The sequence below is a fragment of the Heterocephalus glaber genome, unplaced genomic scaffold (genome assembly GCF_053883595.1).
Source record: "Heterocephalus glaber isolate CG9 unplaced genomic scaffold, H.glaber_assembly_v1.0 deba00001745, whole genome shotgun sequence".
Classification (NCBI taxonomy): Eukaryota; Metazoa; Chordata; class Mammalia; order Rodentia; family Bathyergidae; genus Heterocephalus; species Heterocephalus glaber.
In genome coordinates this window covers 1,885,592-1,904,468 of record NW_028258451.1, presented here as the reverse complement: position 1 = coordinate 1,904,468, position 18,877 = coordinate 1,885,592, and the positions used below count along the sequence as shown (strand labels likewise).

General features: G+C 63.7%; 3 protein-coding genes across 6 annotated transcripts; 1 reads left to right on the top strand and 2 right to left on the bottom strand.

Moving 5' to 3' along the window:
* Window positions 1-572: 572 nt before the first annotated feature.
* Window positions 573-9,254, bottom strand: Znf865 (zinc finger protein 865). Its single transcript, XM_004866630.4, is given in 3 exon segments — window positions 573-1,188; window positions 1,190-3,981; window positions 7,994-9,254. Coding segments are annotated over 3 exon segments (3,591 nt in total). The 5' UTR covers window positions 8,409-9,254; the 3' UTR covers window positions 573-804.
* A 143-nt stretch (window positions 9,255-9,397) lies between these two features.
* Window positions 9,398-12,831, bottom strand: Znf524 (zinc finger protein 524). Of its 2 annotated transcripts, none has more exons than XM_004866628.4 (2): window positions 12,117-12,831; window positions 9,398-10,472 (listed from the first exon to the last, which is right to left on the bottom strand). In XM_004866628.4, exon 2 carries the CDS (start codon window positions 10,432-10,434, stop codon window positions 9,634-9,636), a length of 801 nt encoding a protein of 266 aa, XP_004866685.1. In that variant the 5' UTR covers window positions 10,435-10,472; window positions 12,117-12,831; the 3' UTR covers window positions 9,398-9,633. The 2 variants fall into 2 exon arrangements, with proteins under 2 accessions (XP_004866685.1, XP_004866686.1); XM_004866629.4 differs by lacking the exon at window positions 12,117-12,831 and adding an exon at window positions 10,586-12,046.
* A 67-nt stretch (window positions 12,832-12,898) lies between these two features.
* Fiz1 (FLT3 interacting zinc finger 1) lies at window positions 12,899-17,574 on the top strand. 3 transcript variants are annotated; one of them, XM_087200917.1, is made up of 3 exons: window positions 12,899-12,987; window positions 14,206-14,552; window positions 15,651-17,574. In XM_087200917.1, the coding sequence occupies exons 2-3, from the start codon at window positions 14,238-14,240 to the stop codon at window positions 16,824-16,826; spliced, it is 1,491 nt and encodes a 496-aa protein (XP_087057043.1). In that variant the 5' UTR covers window positions 12,899-12,987; window positions 14,206-14,237; the 3' UTR covers window positions 16,827-17,574. The 3 variants fall into 3 exon arrangements, with proteins under 3 accessions (XP_087057043.1, XP_087057045.1, XP_087057044.1); XM_087200919.1 differs by having other exon boundaries at window positions 12,968-13,052; XM_087200918.1 differs by lacking the exon at window positions 12,899-12,987 and having other exon boundaries at window positions 13,289-14,552.
* Window positions 17,575-18,877: the final 1,303 nt, after the last annotated feature.

Sequence of the window (18,877 nt, the reverse complement as noted above, 5' to 3'; positions counted from 1 at the left end):
AGCTGTAATACATGAGTGCACCAGGCTGTGGTATCTGGATGGGCTTCTCCTCTGGTTGCTGAGGGTGAGGCTGTGTCCAGTTTACTTCCCCAGTGCCCGACTGGGACCTAGCAGACAGACATCTGGGAATGGCCACTGAGTGAGCAAACTCCGGCAGAGGGGAGGGAATCCAGGCTCTGCCAGTCCCAGCGGACTTACCTGTCTCATCCACCTCTGTTTGCCCAACTCAGGGCCCCGGGTGTGGAATCCGGTAACTCTGAAAGGCAGGAGGCAGGAGGGCAGGAGGTCAGACCAGATCCTCCAGGAAGCTAAAGGCCCCAACCTGTGTTCTGCCAACACTTAGCTCCACTCTCCCTGGGGTGCAAGGACAGACGTCAGGGCCCTGTTGTTAAGATTTATTGTTCTCTGCTCTGTACAAGCGGCGTCTACCACCCTGACCCCCAACCCCACAATGCAAAAGCACTCCCTCCTGCAGTCCCAGCTCTGCATGTCCCACTGCCTAGCCAGGCTCAAAAGGAAAGGGGTGTTCAATTCAGCTCCATCTCCATCAAAGAGCTCCCTGGGGCGGAGGCGGGGGGAGGGGTCACGAGAGGGATGGAAAGAGCCAAGTTCAGGGTCCGGTTGGACAGGGAAGGGCCGAGAACCTGGAGGGTGATTCAGTCTGGAGTCCGCAGGACCTGGGCCCTGGGGAGGCCAGGCAGTCTGAAGTTCTGAAGGATGGGACAGAGACGGGGAACAGTCCGACAGCAGCCCGGAGAGGAGCAGTCCAGGGCAGACACGAGATCACGTGGGGAAGCAGCCCGGTCAGGCGTCCTTCCCGGCGAGGGCCCCAGCCCCCGGCGCTCCGAGGCCGTCGGCCTTGTGCACCAGGCGGTGCTTCTTCAGCCCGTAGGTGTTGGAGAAGCCCTCGCCGCAGGAGGAGCAGCGGAAGGGCCGGCCACCCTGGTGGGCCGCCAGGTGCTTGCGAAAGTAGCCAGGGTCTTTGAAGGCCTTGAGGCAGGCGGGGCAGCGCAGCTCGGGCCGCGGCGGCTCGTGGGCACGCTGGTGGCGCAGCACGGAGCTCAGGTAGAAGAAGCCCTTGCCGCAGTGCTCGCAGCGGTAGGCTCGCTCGCCCAGGTGCAGCCGCTGGTGCTCCAGCAGGTTGGAGCGGTAACGGAAGGTTTTGCCACACGCACCGCAGCGCTGGGGCCCGCGCCACAGCATGCAGCCTGCGGTGCTCGGCCAGGCTGGACGACTGCGCGAAGCGCTTAGCACACACACCGCACTTGAAGGCGCGCTCGCCGGTGTGCACCACGCGGTGCTGTCGCAGGTACCAGGAACGCAGGAAGCCCCGGCCGCACACGCCGCACCGGTAGGGCCGCTGCTCCGTGTGGCAGCGCTGATGGCGCATGAGCAAAGCTGCCTCCCAGAAGCGCTTCCCGCACACTGGGCAGCGAAAGCCGCGCTTCTGGCGGTGGCTGCGGCGATGCAGGAGCAGGTCGTAGGCGCCCGCAAAGCTCTGGCCGCAGAGGCCGCAGCCCAGGGTCCGCCGCACCAGGTGCACGTACTTGTGCGTCACCAGGCCCAGGAAGTGCTTGAAGCTCTGGCCACACGTGGCGCAGCTGAAGCGTTCTGGACCCGCGCCCGCGCCCGCACCGGCCCCAGCAGAAGCGCCGCCCGCGTCCTCGCCCCCCGACACCCCGGCCAGGGCCGCCACAGCTGCGCCCACCTCTCCAGCCAGCCCGTTGTCCAGTACACTGGCCGCGTCGGTGCCACCCGAGCTCTCTGCGGGCTGGGGACCAGTGGGCAGCAAGCGCTCGGGGGCGGCCTGATGCACCAGCTTGTGCCACATGAGGTTCTCGATGAAGCCGAAGGTCTTGCCGCAGGCGTCGCAGCCGTAAGGTTTCTCGGACATGTGCGCCTCCTTGTGGCTCATGACGTGGAAGAGGTCGGGGAAGTGTTCGCCGCAGTCCGAGCACGCGTAGCTGAGCGCATCGGCGGGGCCCGCCCCCCCAGCGCTGGAGGCCCCGGCTCCGCAGGCTCCCGGGGCGCCTTGGGCAGCTGGCAGCCCGGCGGCCCCAGCCAGGGCGCAGGGCAGCTGCAGCCGGTGCACCTGGCGGTGGCGCGTGAGGCTCTGCGGGTAGCCGAAGACCTTGCCGCAGAGCTCGCACTTGTAGGGCCGCTCGCGCGTGTGCACCACGTGGTGCTTGCTCAGGTGGAAGGACTCGCGGAAGCGCTTCCCGCACACCGGGCACTGGTGCGGCTTCTCGCCCGTGTGGATCCGCTCGTGGCGCTTCAGCGTCTCACGGCGGCCGAAGCCGCGCCCGCAGATCCCGCAGCAGAAGGTCTTTCCAGCCGCGCCGCCCGCACCGCCTGCACCACCCGCGCCCCCGGCCCCCGGCCCCCCGAGCAGCAGCGGGTGCGCGCCCAGCAGTGGCACGGGCACAGCGCCGTACACCACGGCCGCGGCAGCAGCTGCCGCCGCCTTCTCACTGTCGCCCGCGGGCGGCTCCGTGGGCAGCAGGTAGGGGCCGGCGGGGAAGGCAGGCGCGGGCGGCGGGACGGCCGAAGCCGCCGAGTCCTTGGGCGCCTCGGGGGCAGCGGGTGGCGCATGCGCGGCCTTGTGGCGCAACAGGCTCTGCGGGGCCGAGTAGGACTTGCCGCACAGGTCGCAGGCGTAGGCCGGCCGCGCCCCCGCCCCCGCCCCCGCCCCCGCGTGTGCCGCCTGGTGCTTGAGCAGGTAGGCGGCGTCGCGGAAGGCCTTGCCGCACACGCCGCAGGGCAGGCGCAGCAGGTCGGCTGAGTGCGTCTTCACGTGCCGCTTGAGGCTTTCGCGCCGGTTGAAGCTCTTGCTGCACACAGAGCAGGAGAAGGGCTTCTCGCCCGTGTGGATGATCTGGTGCTGGTGCAGGTGGCTGGGCTTCTTGAACACCTTCCAGCACAGCGGGCAGGCGAATGGGCCATCTCCACCCGCGCTGGCCGCAGGGGGCCCGGGGATGCCCGCAGGGGTGGGGGTGGCACTGCCATCGGCTGGGGGTGCGGGAGCGGCCGGGGGCCCCACTGGGGCAGGGGTGACACCTGCAGCGGCACCGGTGGGGAGGCCCAGTGGGGCCGCGAGTGGAGCACCAGGGGGCGCCGGCGGGGCCCCCGCGGCCGGCGTGTCCTTGTGGCAGCGGCGGTGGCGGATGAGGCTGGACACGTGGTTGTAAGTGCGGCCGCACACGCCGCACTCGTAGGGCCGCTCGCCCGAGTGCACGAGCATGTGCTGCACCAGGTGCGAGGACTGCTTGAAGGATTTCTGGCACACACCACAAGGGAAGCGCCGCTCCATCAGGTACTTGAGCCGCCGGAAGTAGCCTTTGTCGTCCTTGGCGGGGTCGCAGGCCGCCCCCGTGGCGGCGGGGCCAGGTGGGGTCTGTGAGGGCGCGGGCAGCGGCCCCGGGGTCCCCGCGGGTGCACCAAGACCGGGCGCCACGCCCGGCCCTGCCGCCGGCCCGCCGCGCTTCAGGTTCCCGAACAGGTGCTGGTGGCCGGAGAGGTCCACGATGCCCCACTGCGGGGCAGGGAAGGCGGCGTCGAAGAGCGGGGGTGGGGGTGCCCCAAAGGCGGGCGGCAGCGGCGGGTCGGGCTTCTTGGCTGGGGCGGAGGAGGTGGAGGACGAGGAAGAGGAGGAGGAGGAGGAGGAGGAGGAGGAGGAGGAGGAGGAGGAAGCTGAGGATGGCGCCTCGGCCTTGGGCTTGAAGCTGGCCGGTGGCGGGTAGTCGAACTGCGGCGGCGGGGGCTGCGGCGGCGGCGGCGGCGGGGGGCCCGGGGCGCAGGGCAGCGCAGCCACGGCCTTGGCGTGCTCCCCGTATAGCTCCATGGGCTCGAAGCGCTGGTGGTTGAGGAACTCCAGGAAGTCGAAGGGGTAGCTCTGGAAATGCACGCCATCCTCGCCCCCCAGGCCGCCGTTCCCGCTGCCCCCCGCTGGGTTCGACTCCATCTCAGCGGAGCTGGGAGACCCTGTGAAGAGAGGCGGGGCTGAGGACGGGCGGGGTGCCCTCCCCTTCCGCTCCAGCTTCCCGAGGTTGCCAGCCTAGGCGCGTCACACCGTCAACGCTGCAGACCCGAAAGCTTCTTCTACTCTTTGGAGACACAGGGAGGCCAAAGGCCTCCCTCAGGATCACAGAGCAGCAGTCTTTTCTATTTTGGAGGTCTGAGGGTTCAACACAGGGTTTGCATGTGCCAGGCAACTGCTCTACCACTGAGCTCCATCCCCAGCCTCTCCACTTTTATTTTGAAACAGGCTCTCACTGAGTTGCCAAGGCTGGCCTGAAACTTGAAATCTTCCTGCCTCAGCCTCTGGCGCAGCTGGGATTACAGGTGTGCACCACCACACCTGGCTCAGAACAGCAGGCTGTAATGGAGCAACTGGCACCTCCAGCCAGGAGACCACTCGCCTCTCCCAACGCCCTCGGGTGTTTCCCCTCATAGAGGAAGGAGGAGATGGAGCCAGGAGGCAGGTGACTCATCTAGGGGTGCTCCCCGAGTATGAGGGGCTCATACTAGGGACCTGGTGGAAGGGGGTGGTGGATATGGCCGTAAACACACAATGGATTCTTCCCTCTGCTGGGAATGTTCATCCCCAGACTCGAGCCCCTTCCTGAGTGCACTTCCGGTCCCCACTTGGGACCCCAGCACTTTCCAGCCCAGCATCCGCTGAACTCTCATGGCAGTTAACCACCACCACCTTTTCTGCTCTGCAGTACTGGAGACTGAACCCTAGCCTTTGCCCTGAGCTTTATCACCAGCCCGATTTTAGTTTTTTGAGACAGTCTCACTAAGTTTTCCAGCCTAGGCTTGAACTTCCGGCCTCTCAAAGTGTACGATGACAGGTGTGCACCACTGACTCACTCATTTCTTCACCATGTGTCTCCTGGCTGTCACTAAGAGCAAGGCTCTGGCCTGCCTTGTCCAGTGCCTGCTCACAGATGTTTGCTGATGTGCAGAAACTAAACACCACCTTCCTAAACCTTGGAAGGGACCATGGAGTAGCCACAGGGAAGTGAGGAAACGCTCCGTGATGGATGAGAACAGAGCCTCGCCCTAGGAAGCTAAGGCGGCAGCTAGGGCAGTGCCTGGGTGGGATTCACAGTCGCCAGTGCCTGCACTCATGGGTGTTGTGCAGCTTGTGACTGGATGAGACTCTAGGGAAGGACCCCAGTGGGGACATTTAGTAGGGATGCAGCTGATGTGAGGTGCCTGCCAGGACGAGGAACTCTGGGGACAGTGGAGGCATGAGAAGGGTACTGAGACAAGGGCCAGAGGCAGGACGGGGTGTTTGGGCAAATTTCCAGAGAACCAGGACAGGTCCTCTTAGGGGATTCGACCCTTGAGTTGCTGTCTTTCTAAGGGAAGACGCCTAACAGGGTTTTACACAGAGTGGCACAACCAGGAGAGAGGTGCTCCTGGGGCGGGAGTAGTTCCCGGAAAACAGCACAGCGAAAGCTTCCACCACTCCCAGCTGTTGTCAGGCATCTGATGTGTGCCCCTCCCTTGTGCCACGAAGGAGAAGCAGGTGTCTGATGCCAGGGGTCTGTGAGCTCTTCGGGGCCACAGAGCTTCCTGGTGCAGCAACTGCAGCCTATCGGTGGTGGTGACAGTTACAGTCCTGGAGGGTAACCTGTAGCACTAAATGCCCATACCTAATCCTCCCCACAACCCGGGGGAATGCTCACCATTACTGTCTGAAACCCCGAGGAAGGACGGGCCCTAGGGTGGGAGGGTGACTCAGTCTCCAAAGCCACACAGCAGGCAGCGAGTTCGAGTCTGTGCTCCTGTCCCTAAAACATGCTGTACAAAATACCAAATGCCTCCGTCTTCCAACACACATGGAGCTATGACCTCCAAATCCCGAGTCTGTGGGTGAGACCCAGGGCCAGTATGAAAGGCTGTGTGGGTGCTGAGGTGGCTCGTCACATTCAGACTGCTAACAGACTCAGGTGTGACTGCTCCCTTATAGACACAGGACCAAGACCAAGCCACGGCCCCTCTGCGCACAGCCCTGCAGTGTCCCCGTCCCACTGAGTCAAACCCGTCCTCCAGTGTGCTGGCTCGCATCGCTCCTGCCTTTGTCCGGGGCCCTTGCTCCTGCCCTGGAATGCTCCATGCCCTGTGCCACCCCTGCTCTCCCTTCTTCCTGTCTTTGCTCACCTGTCCTCTCAAGGGGCCCTCAGTAACCCCCACCTGTCCCCCAGGCCCACGAACCTCCCCTGTCTTCATTCCTCTCATTACCACCCGGCATAATCTAAGGGCCGTGGATTCTGGTTCCTGTCCAGTCTGCTGCTCTCCCTCTCCAGGGTGAGATTTTTATGTCTGGGTCACTGCTTGGTCCCTATGACCTGTGATGGTGCCTGGCTTGATACGTGTTTGTGGGATGAGGCTGAGCATGGAAGGACTGGTTTGCTGGAAGATGAGCCCCAGTAGAATCCGGGGCTCCATCACAGTACCCCTGGAGGGCACAACTGTTCAGAAGACGGGAAATTGACACTTAGAGCTAACTGCTGCTTCTGTGGTTTATTGGAGGGGCAAGAAGACGAGTGTGTCGGGTGAGGCCTTCCTGGCAGCCCAGCCCCGGCCCGATCCCTCACCCCACTGTAGTTGGCTTCACACTCGCTGAAGTACTCTGACCTTTCTTCGCCTCTCTCCCAGCACATCCACTCTGCGTAGACACAGGGCTCTGCCTACTGTTGTCTGTAGCGTCCCCGGGCGCTTGCAGCTGTTGAACACCCATTTATGAATGAAGGCAAAGGTGCTCGCTTGGGCAGCACAAGTACTGAGAGTGGAGCGATACAGAGAAGTGTGAGTGAAGGTGAAGAAGCCCTGGGCTTGGCAGAACTGACAGTGCCCAGAAACTCTGCCGCAGGCCTTGGAGACGACGCCTTCCCGCGGCTCGGGGTCCCCTTCAATCTGCCCCTCCACTCATCATCGTCCCCGCCACCTCCGGGCCTTGGCACTTGCTGTCCCAATTTGTTCCCCCAGCTCTCTGCATGGATAAGGTAGCTCTCACACAGGCTGCCCCTCTGAAGTTCACTAGCCTCGCGCAGAACCCGCACAGGGTGGTGTTATCTCCGCCGCCTCAGCTAGACGGTAAGACCCGGGAAGATGAGACTGCATCTTTGCTTCACAACTCTACGCCCTAGACTAGAACAGTGAACACGCACTTGGTAAACAATAAATGCCTACGAGGAAGGGTGAGCCACACGCCCGTGGAGCGCAAGGGTCTCTCCTAGGAACACCAGGGCCGGGCCAGGATAAGTGGCCAGCGCCAGGAAGAGGGGTGCCGCGCAGAGGGCGCTGTTCCGGGGCAGCAGTGCTGAAGACACAGGGGCCGGGGCCCAGCAGGCCACTCTGCCGCCTCCCGAGGGACAGGATGTGGGTATTAAGAGAAGGAGCGCTAGAGGGAGCTCCTCCACTGAGGGGGGTGTGAAGGGGTGCCTTGAGAATCGCCAAGGAGGTTGCAGGAGGGGAAAAGACATTCCTGGTATGGACCAGAATAAAAGCATTTTTCACCAACAAAGGGGTCTCTGGGGGCGGCTCGTGTATGGACAGAGAGTAGGGGGCAGTTCGGGCGCAAAGCACTAATGCACCTCTCCCGGGAACCATCCTTTAGCGGGGGGACTCGGCCCCTGTAATGGGTTCAGCAGCAGCTGCCCTAGGACGGGGAGCGATCCTGGTGTCACTGGCGGGGGGGCTGTCCTGCACCAAGCAGCAAGGGGCTATGTGCAAGAGATCCCAAGAGAAAGCATTAGTGGGAGCCCTGGCAGTTGGGCCGTCACGAATGGGGGCGCTTTGCAGGCGTCCACCCTGGGCTGCCCACAGGCAAAGACTGAATGGCCTTATGGAGAGCAGCGGTTGGGGTCCCCTGGCTAGGCCCGGCGGAGGCACTGGCGCTGAGGGGCGTCCCGGGGACCGCTGCAGGCCAGGACGGGGCCCCCCGCCCCCGCTGTCCCCGGGCCGCGCGCCCGTCACTCACCGGCGCCGGGGTCTCCGCCGGGAGGAGGCCTAGGAGGCGGAGGAGGCGCCGCCGCTCCGGGGAGACCCGAGACCCCGACCGGAAGTGCCGCCCCCTCCCCCTCCTCAGCAGCCCCGCGCCGCCCGCCCGGAAGCGGAAGTTGCTCCCGTTCCCGAGGCGCCGGCGTGGAGGCTGCAGAAGAGGTGGCGGTGGCGGAAAGAGAGAGGAAGTGCGCCTGCGCACCGTGTGGGGCGTGCGGGCGGGGAAAGCTGAGGCTGCTTCCTGTAGGCAACCGCCCGCAAGTGCGCCTGCGCTGTGTGCGCCTGCTGCCTCTTAGGGCTCCGCCCACAAGCCCTGGACATCCGGTGGAGGCACACCCTGGGCTCGGGTCCCACGCTAGAGCCCCGCCCCCTTGTGGGAACCACGCCCACTCCATAGATTAATGTTTTCGGCTCCACCCCTCTAGAAAATCTGTCCCCTTCGCTCCATCCCCGCAGTTTCTCCTTCCCTCTCTCCAAGCTCCCATTCTCTGGAATTCAACCCTTCCTTCCAGGCCATGCCCCTTAAGCCCTGCCTCTCCAAGCTACTTAAACTTGCCCGGCCTCTCGTACTGCAACTCCGCCCCCCGTAGCATTTAAACTGTACCTCTCCTAACTTGCATGCTGTACAGGTAATTCTGCCTCGCACCTCTAGAGCATTCCCTTATGTCAGTGCTTCTCGGAACGTGGTCCAAAAGCAGTTTCCAACACCCTCTCTTCTAACTCACCTCCACCGCAGTGAGCTAAACCCCGCCTTCAGAGCTCCTCCTACCGACCTCTGCCTTTCCCGGGCACCTCCTTCCCTCCCTCCCCAGGAGCTGATCAGCAATCACGCCCACCCCTGCACACCCGCACTTTCTCCCGACAGTCACACCCCAGCTGTCCTGGTCGCGGCCTTTCCTACGTCCCTCCTTCAGCCCAGCCCCTCAGCTCAACCCCATCCATCCCCTCTAAATCCCTTTCTGCTGGCCTGTACTACAGCTCCTTGAGCCCTGCCCAAGCCTTACCCCTTTCCAAGCCCTGTCCTAACCTCACCTAACTATCCATAAAGCTTCCACCATTTGGCTCAGCCCCAGCCTGTGCAGGGATCTAAACCCTACTGCTCTCCTTCAGTTTGCATTTCTGTATTGGTGCTGGGGAAGGAACATGCTACCACTGAGCAACACCCCAGCCCTGAGACTCCGTTTTCCTTGCAAATAGTGGGTCTTCCCCCCAAGGAATGGGACAAGTGTCAGGCGTGGAGTTTCTGGGGATCGGGCTCGGGTGCCGTGGGTGCATGTTTGCAGAGCAGGGTCAGTGCTTTACACAGAAAATGGCTATTTATTGGGAGCGCTTGGGGTCTAGTGGGGCTGAGCTGACGAGCGGCACCATCAGGAACACACACGGGGCCAGCAGGCAGGCTTTATTCCCACAGCCTGTGCCTCCACGGGCTGGTGAGTCCGCGGGCCGGTGCCAGGACGCAGCAGCACCCAGACACGTAGACCCCCGCCCTTGGCCCTCTCCCATGGCAGGTGGACCAGCAGGAACCGGGGTGCCCTGGCCTCCGGGCCCAGGCCCAACCCCAACCGAGCTCCGGGCTGCAAGCCTGAACCGGGGGCCGGGGGCCGGGGCCGGAGGTGCGGGTCAGGCGGGCTCGTTCCCCTCGGAGCCCTCCTCGTGCGCTCCCTCGGTGGCCGGGATGCCCTCATTGTCCCACGGCGGCTCTGGCCTCGGGTCCGGGCGACACACGGGCAGCCCCAGGGCCTCGGGGTGCTTGCGCTTGGAGTGACGCCGAAGCGTGTTGGCCTCGGTGAAGCGCAGACGGCACACGGGGCACTGGTAGGGGCGCTCGCCCGAGTGCACGCGGTGGTGGTGCGCCAGCTCGCCGGCCTCGCGGAAGCGGCGCGGGCACAGAGCGCACAGGAAGGGCCGGAGCCCCGCGTGGATGTTGCAGTGTCGCCGCAGGTGGCTGGACCGCTTGAAGGTCTTGCCGCAATCCTTGCACTCATGTGGCTTCAGCTCCGAGTGCGAGATGCTGTGGCGCTCCAGGTCGGAGAGGTAAGGGAAGGCCCTCAGGCACACAGGGCAGAAATGCGGGGCCCTCCGAGGGCCGGAGACCTGAGGCCCAGCGGCCACCGAGCCCTCCGAGACTGTGTAGGGCACGCCCTGGTCATCGATCAGCAGGAGGTCGCTGCCTCCTTCGCCGTCGCCGCTGTCCACTGCAGCTGCCGGCAGCCCCTGTGCCAGCGAGAGCTCGGGCCCTGACTTGGGGGGTCGGCCCCGCTTTCGGGGAAGCGAGGACTTGAGCTTCCGGTGACAGGAGGCGGCACCCCCCGGAGGTCGCCCTCGGCGGCCCCGGGGCACAGGAGGAAGTAAAGCCTGAGGCTTCTCTTCCTCCCCGGGCAAAGGTGAAGAAGGCAACGGGCCTGGGCTGGGGGTGTCCATGGAGCAGTGAGGGGCTTGGGTCTGGGCACCGGATCCAGCTAAGAGGAGAGAGGGGCAGCGTCAGTTCGTGCAGGACTGGGACACCTGTGTCCCCTGCATCTGACCCACCCGTCTCTCCGAGTCTCTGGACCTGGGTATGAGTAAGACTCACCCAGACGCACGATCACAGCCGCTGCTGGGCAACACAGCAAGCTGATCGGTAGCAGTTGGGAAACGGGACACTAGGTGGCCCTGCGCCTCCCTAGCTCGGCCCCTGCCCGAATCTAGTAGTTCAAGGCCAACAGGAACAGAAACAAGGAAAAACAGGCAGAGGGAGTGTGCAGGCCTTCAAACAGCCCATCAGACTCCAGCCAGAGCCTCAGAAGCCCTGGGAATGTTCTTGTTCCCTCCTGATTGGCAGAAGCGGAGAAGAGGTTCAGGACTGAAGACAGGGACGGGCCCGGGGAGGAGTTCGGCCCTAGTTCGTGCCTGAGGAAATATATGCAAGTCTCGGAACAGAGCGTCTAGCCTCCAGGTCGGACATCCTGGCCTGTCACCTGCTCTGTGTGTGGCCTCGGGCAAAGCATTGACTCCTGTGAGCTCAGTTAAATCTTTCGCAAGGCGGTCCTTGGTGCTCCCCACTCGCCCAGGCACGTCCCGGGAATAATCCACATCAACTGTCCACACACAGACGGCCAAACGCGCCGCGTCAGAAGCCTCACAGGGAGTAAGCTCGAGCCAGCGCTCTGAGGGTACACCTGTCCCGTTTTAAAAACGGGGACACCGACGCAAGGGAAAGCCGAGTCAGTGGCTCGAGTTCCTTCTACCAGTGAGTGGCAGGGCCAAGACTTCATGGTCTTGCTGATCCCCGTGCCCCAGGGAAGGAGAAATGGACCCAAGCCAACGGGACATCAGGAGGGCTCTCAGGCCTGGGCTGAATTAGCAAGTTCTCCTCTGTGAAACCGATATGCCTAGGCGGTGCACAAGTCTGGGATGCAGTAAGCACTGCAAGACCCACCGCCACCAGCACCTTCGCAGCGCGTACTAGACCAGTGATAGCGAACCTTTCAGAGACCCAGTGCCCACCCTGCAACCCCAAACCCACTTATTTATTGCAAAACGCCGACACAGCAGTTAACCCGGAATGCTCGGCTGCCGGGGCGATTTGGAGTGCCACAGGTTCGCCACCTCTGCACTAGAGGCTGGGCGCTGGGAACCAGGGGTGCACGGATGGGAGCATACGGCCAGCCTGGGGAGTGCTGCAGGCCCCCGCATCCCCTTTTAGACTGTGTTTTGGGGCTTGCGAGCGCGTGGTGCTCCGACGCAGCTCCTGAGCGTGCCGGGGAAGCGCCGCACCTCTCTCAGGGGCACAGAGCCGAGGGCAGAGGGACACCCTTTCCATGGCCAGTCGCTTCGCTCCCGGGGGTACCCAGGCTGGGTCTCTGGAGCACGGGGAACCGGGCAGCCCTACCCCTCGTGGGTCTCCCACACGCGTGCGGGCGCGCCCCCAGCGGCCCCGAGCGGCGGCGCCCACGCGCGGGGCGGGCCCTGCGGGGGCGACGTCCAATGAGCGTCGCGGGGCCCGCGGGCAGCGAGGGCGCCAAGAGGGGGTCTGCGCGCGCGAGCCCGGCCGACTCTGCGGGGCGCGCGCGGCCCCGGGCCGCCCCTCCCCCACCCCGCCCGGCCCCCCGCCCCTCGGGTACCTCATTTGCATGCCGCCTGGGCTCGCGAGTGTGCGCGCGCGGGGGGCGACGGGTCGGCGCGCGGGAGGGGAGGGGGTAAGGGGGCCCTGCCCCTCGGCGGCAGCGGGGCGCGCGAACTCGGCCCCGCCCCTCGGAGCAGAAGCCGGCGGCCCCGCCCCTCGCCGACGCCCGCGGGGAACAAAGGGGCCGCGATGGGTCCTAGGGACCGTCTGGATTCGTGCAGGGCCAGGCACCTGCCCACCAGTCATCTTCGTTTGCCCCTGGGGCACATAACCTCCCACCATATTCCCAACCACATGAAATGCCTTTTCTCCCACAAAACACCCAACCGGGCGACGCAAACACAGATATAGACTAGACGAGAAATGGGAAATGGCTGCTAGGTGCCCATAACTGACATGGCGCTCGATAGCTTCGCAGTCCCCCGGGCGCTAATTGTGTAAAATGGTGCCTGGTCTTTTTTGTCCTTGAATTGCAATATATGCACTTCGACTGCTCTCGTCCCTCCTGATGCAGCTCGACGTCCTACGCAGAAGGAGTATGAAGGTGAAAAAAAAATCATAGTTGGCCAGCGTCGAGCGGACAGCGAGAAGCCCCGCGCTGAGCTTGTTGCCCTTAGTCTTCCTGGCGCCAAGATGGCCCTAAGCCCCACCCTTTGCCCTCATCCAAAATGGCGCCAGTCTGGCTTCACTCACCTCCAGGACTGGGACGCGAAAGTAAAAGAGAAGGGGGGGTGGAACGAGGGAGCTTAGAGGGCGGGATAAAGGGGGAGTGCGGGGGAGGGGGGGGAACCGAGGCGGAAGTCGAGGGGCCCCCTGGGTGGAAGTGACGCTGCCCCCGCTGCCCAAAATGTCGGCGCCCAGAGGGAGGTGTAAGTAATTAAAGAGAAAAGCGGACTGACTTCCCCGGCCTCCCGGGGCCGCGCCAGGTCTCCAGGTCCTCCACTCCGCAAGAGCGAAGCGGGCTCGTCGGTCCCCAGCCCTCTTAGCCTGGCCCTGCCCCGGGCTCCCGGGGCTTCACCTTTTACGGACAGGGGGAGGGGCACAAAAGCCTGGCTTGGGGCCTGGGTCCTCGTGCGGACTGGGCGGGGGGGGGGGGGGCCGCCACAGTCCGCGAGATGCAGGAGGGGGCGGGGCCTGGGCTGGGAGGAGCTGTGGGGCGGGGCTTGGTGGGGTGGTGCTGTGTGGAAAGTGGGAGGGGTTTGTGTTAATGGGTGGTGCTTTGAGTGTGGGGCGGGGCTAACAGTGTGGTGGGTGTGGCCTGGGTTGCAAAGTGGAGGGAGCTGCCTTGAGGCTTAGTGGGGAGATTGGAGCGCAGCGGTGAAGTTTGGAGTTAGAGGTGTGTGGGCATTACGGGAGCTGGCTGTGGGGGTAATGGAGAGTTTTAGTGAAACTGTCGTATGAAAAGGCCTGGCCTGAGGGAGCCCAGAAAGCGACTGGAATGGAGTGCAGCGGCTCGTGCAGAGACGGGGCTTATTTGAAGGAAAGATCGGGTAGGAGGTGGAGGCAGACCTCAGTGGCCTGAGGAACTCAGCAAAATTGACAACTTGGAAAGCTTGTGGGTGGAGGCGGCGGCCAGGCGGAATGTAAAGACCGGTAGTGATGCAGAGCTCCAGGGGTCCGCTCCCGATTTTCCCGGGTTCGGGACTTGTCCTCCCTTCCCTAAGTGATCATCGTCAAAGAACAGTAGGGGCGCTCTTGGGGGATGCACACGGGAGTGTAGGGGCTCAGGGAGGGGCCGGAGAGGCGGGACAGCGATGGGAGGTGGTGAAAGCCTGGCGGTGAGGGAATCAGAGGAAGGAGTTTGGCTGGGCGCCTAAGCGCATGCCTGGACTCCCAGCTTCTGGGGAGGCTGAAGCAGGAAGATCTCAAATTCAAGGCCAGACTGGGCAACGTATTAAGGCCATGTCTCAAAATAAAATAAAAAGATGGAGAAGTACCTCAGTGGTAAAAGCACCGAGTCGATCTCCAGTAGGAGAGAGTTTAAAGCGCCAGGGGCGTGGCTTGGGCCGTGGGCGTGGCTCCGCGCGGGAGGGTCTCCGGACACGGTCTGTGATGCTCTCACCACTATCCTGTCTCCTCCCCTCCAGAGAGAGCTCCACCCACGTTGCACCGCGCCACCATGGATGATCCCACGCTGCCGGCGCCTCCGGCCCCAGCGCCCGTCCACGTGCCGGCGCCCCCCGCCGCCACCGCCCCCCGGGTCCCCTTTCACTGCAGCGAATGCGGCAAGAGCTTCCGCTACCGCTCAGACCTGCGGCGACACTTCGCCCGGCACACGGCTCTCAAGCCCCACGCGTGTCCGCGCTGTGGCAAGGGCTTCAAGCACAGCTTCAACCTGGCCAACCACCTGCGCTCGCACACGGGTGAGCGTCCCTACCGCTGCTCCGCCTGTCCCAAGGGCTTCCGCGACTCCACCGGCCTGCTGCACCACCAGGTGAGTCTTGCGCCTTCGGGGTCCCCCCCCCACCCGGCCGCCCCACCAGCCGCGCATGCGCAGTGAGCTCGCGCCTCCTTCATGGGTCCCTGCCTGGCTTTGCTAAGGAGAGGGCTTATCTCATACACAGCACCTCTCCATTCTGCTTCCCCTGGGCTGGCGCCAGGGCTGCAGAGAATCTGCATCTCTGTGAGATGGTAGGAGCCAGGTAGATGATAAACAGACAAGGTTTCAGACAAGCATGTTGAGCCCAGACCAGGAGGAGGTGAGGGAGTCCACGTGGAAGAAAGTCCAAGCAGCAGGAACAGCAAGTGCAAAGGCCCGGGGGTGGGAGGAGCTAGGAGTGTTCAGGGAGGAGCTGAGGCGGTAGGGCCTGCCCGTGTACCAGGCACCTCCTGTCTGTGTCTTTCATGGGCACCCACTGTTTAGAGCCCACGCAAGTCAGTGCCCAGGGAGCTCCCTGACCCTTCTGCGGGTCACAGCCTGTGGCCCAGCACCAAGGAACACGTGGAACCACTTAGCACCAGCTGAGTAACAGGCTCTCCAGGGAAGACCAAGGACACATCAGGCACAGTCTGCCACCTGCCACTGTGAGGGAGCCCCTGACCAGCGGGCTGGGTGCACCTTACACTGTGCCAGAGGCTGAGGGTTAGGGCGACAATAAGGGTTAAGGGGGCCCTGGGCTGCCTCTGAGAAAGTAAGCATAACTGGGTCCGGCGAGAATGGGACGTGGGTTTCCAAGGAAGCCAGGCAGGCTTTTGAAGAACGGGAGGCTGAGGCAGGAGGATCCCAAGGTTGAGCCTAGCGAGGGCAACTCCGTGACTCAGCAAGTTCCCATCTCGAGAAGACAAATAGGTAGACAGTAACACCAGGACTGAGGATGTAGTTAAGTGAGAGCTCCCTGGGTTCAACCCCAGTACTGGGGGAGGGCAGGGGCCCCCAGGGGAAGGGACAGGTCTTTCTGGGCGCGGGGATGGTGCCAGCCAGCCCCAGCCGCCCACCCGCGGGAGCAGCCTGGGCTGCAGCGTGCCCTCGGGCCGGGGGGCTGGGCTGCGCGGTGCCAGGGGTGGCGCATGCTCAGGCCTCCCCTCCGCCCAGGTCGTGCACACCGGTGAGAAGCCCTACTGCTGCCTCGTGTGCGAGTTGCGGTTCTCCTCGCGCTCCAGCCTGGGCCGCCACCTCAAGCGGCAGCACCGAGGCTCGCTCCCGCCGCCCCTGCCCCCGGGCCCCGGGCTGCCGGCGCTGGGCGCACCCTGCTCAGCCTGCTGCAGCGCGGGGCCGTGCGCGACGTGCGCGGGCACCGCGGCGGGCGCCGAGGGCCTGGAGAGCGCGGGCGGGGGCGGCTGGGGCCTGGCCGAGGCCGCAGCCGCTGCTGCCTCTTCCCTGCCGCCCTTCGCGTGCGGCGCATGCGCACGACGCTTCGACCACGGCCGCGAGCTGGCGGCGCACTGGGCGGCACACACCGACGTGAAGCCCTTCAAGTGCCCGCGCTGCGAGCGCGACTTCAACGCGCCAGCCCTGCTGGAGCGCCACAAGCTCACGCATGACCTGCAGGGCTCGGCCGTGCCACTAGTGCAGGCCTGGGTCTCAGGATCCGGCTCAGCTGCAGCTGAGGAGGCCGAGGCAGGCGGCGCTCCCCAAGCCTGGGTCAGCGCGCTGCTCCTGCGCCCCGCAGAGGGCGGCGTGCCCGAGCTGGGGGCACTGCTCTCCGAGGGCAGCGGGGAGGCCCCGGCGGCTGCCGAGCCAGCGGAGGACACGCTGTACCAGTGCGACTGCGGGACCTTCTTCGCGTCGGCCGCAGCGCTGGCTGGCCACCTGGAGGCGCACTCAGGCCCCGCCACCTTCGGCTGTGGTCACTGCGGGGCGCTGTACGCGGCGCTGGCCGCCCTGGAGGAGCACCAGCGCGCCAGCCACGGCCAGGGCCAGGGCCAGGGCGGCGCGGAGGAGATGGGCGCGAGGGCGCCCGAGGGGGAGCGAGCTTCCGGGGAGCGCGCCACGACGCCGGGCCGCAGCAAGAAGATCTTCGGCTGCTCCGAGTGTGAGAAGCTGTTTCGCTCGCCACGCGACCTGGAGCGCCACGTGCTGGTGCACACCGGCGAGAAGCCTTTTCCCTGCCTGGAGTGCGGCAAGTTCTTCCGCCACGAGTGCTACCTCAAGCGCCACCGGCTGCTGCACGGCCCGGAGCGGCCCTTCCCCTGCCACGTGTGTGGCAAGGGCTTCATCACGCTCAGCAACCTCTCCCGGCACCTGAAGCTGCACCGGGGCATGGACTGAGCCGCCCGGCCTGCGGACCCGGGAACCGGAGCCTCCCCGGCTGGGGACCCCAAGATGTGCAGGGGGAGGTACCCCGATTCACACGCCTCTTGACACGTGGGGACCGAGGGATGAGAAGCGTGGGTCTCCAGGAGTACCTCTCCAGTACCAAGATGGGGCACCCCCGGGGTGTCCCAGCGACCTGGACCTAGGGAGTGCGGGACCATGCCCCATAGTCCGCCTGATCTCCTCCACATGGACCCACCAGTGGCCCCAGAAGCCGAATATAGCCGTAATCTGCCTTTCCCCATTTCATTCCCCTTGCTGAAAGAGGACCAGGGTAGACGCCTGCCTCTACCCTCCCCTCTGCAGAATGGATGGCCCTGCGGATCGCCCTGTCCTTAACACTGTAGTAGAGTGGCCCAGCACCCCGCCCAGTACCCCGCCCAGGAGTGGACTGACGCAGACCGCTCTGTCTGGCGTGGGCAGGTGTGCGGATGCCGGCATCTCCTTAGAGCAAGGAGGGCGCATGCCCCTGCCTTGTAGAGTGTGGCTCAGCCCAGACAGTCCCAGGTGGAGGTGGTGGGCACCCGGCTTCCCCCCTCCACTGTAGCACCTGTAGGCCTTGTCGACGTCTGTCTGCGTCCCTCCCAACACCACAGGGAAGGGGGAGGTTGGCTGGGGTGCCCCCCACCATGAGCCTCCACCTCGCCCCCTCTCCCCCTGCCCAGTGTCTCCAGGGCCCCAATAAACCTCGTCCTGTCAGTCACTACCGTCTCCTGGCTTGGCCCTGGGTCGGGGCGGGGGCGGGGGGGATCTCTCCTGGACTTAGAATCTGAGTCTCCAAATTAAAGACAGGTCCTGGCTCCCTTCAGAGAAATTTATTTTTCTTTGTTTTGTGGTGCTGGAGGTTGAACCTATGTCTTTGGACATGCTGGGGGGGTGCCCTAACCCAGAGCTACTTCCCCAACCTTTTGGTTTGTTTTTTGTTTTTGGTACCAGGGATCCAACTCGGGACCTTGCGCTTTCGAGGCAGGCGCCAGAACCACTGAGCTAAATCCCTGGCCCCCCAACCTTTTGTTTTGAGCTAGGATCATGTCAAACCACCTAGGCTGGCATCCAACATGTGAGCCTCCTGCCTTAGCCTCCTGGATAGCTGGAATTACAGGCGTTTGCCACCACGCTTAGCTCTTGAGGTTTTGCGTCTTAGGCAGGGCTTTGAGTCCCTTACATCAGAATGGTTTAGAGCTCACCTAAATGGTACAACTCTGTCCCTTGTATACAAGATCCGACCCCAATAGACGGACATGGCCCCTACGAATCAGACTGGCCCTCAGAACCGTCAACCTGTAGGACACACCCCCTTGGAAACCAAACTCCTTAGAGACTCCGAAGGAAGAGGCCCCGGCCCTTTCTAGACTGCATCGGCCATTGGTGTGAGCCCCGAAGGGTCAGGATGGACTGGTCAGGTCTACCTGAGGTCCTCAGAACCGTGGGTTACGGAGAAAAAGGCATCTGCCATGAGCCCCCTCAATAGCTCCCCCTTCCTTTGAACACACCTATCCCATCATCTGGCTACTTTCCAAAGCAGTTCTAGAAGTCCTCTTTCTTGAGATGGGATCAAAAATACGGTGAATGCTGCTGTCCACCCAGTGAAAAGGCGGGCACATAAAAACGCAACGTGTCCTCGTCCGCCTCTCACTGTGTGGTACCCTGCGACTCTGGCTCTTCCCCAAAGTTAAAATGAGCATGGAAGGGAAATGTTTTGAATCACTCACGATGTAAGGCAGCCACAGCTCGAGACCCTCATGAGACCCGGAGCTGCTCCAGAGAGTGGCAAGAACGGCAGGGTATGTGTGTTTTCTGTTTAGATGCACACCATATATTTTGAGCACACCTCGTAGACAATAATCCCGGTCCTTCTGGAATTCATATTGTAGTATGAGATTATAGCAGAATCAGAGAACCCTGAAAAAGACAATTTCAGATGGTCACACTTCCTTGAAAGGCAATCAGGAAGGGCATTGGGCAAGTGGCCAGGCCCTGACACCTTAGGTGGGATGGCCAGGCTG

Coding starts and splice junctions, on each gene's coding strand:
- Znf524 (XM_004866628.4), bottom strand. CDS start 10,434: ATGGACACCCCCAGCCCAGGCCCGTTGCCTTCTTCACCTTTGCCCGGG.
- Fiz1 (XM_087200917.1), top strand. CDS start 14,238: ATGGATGATCCCACGCTGCCGGCGCCTCCGGCCCCAGCGCCCGTCCAC. Junction 14,553..15,650: donor CCGGCCTGCTGCACCACCAG/GTGAGTCTTGCG, acceptor CCCTCCGCCCAG/GTCGTGCACACCGGTGAGAA.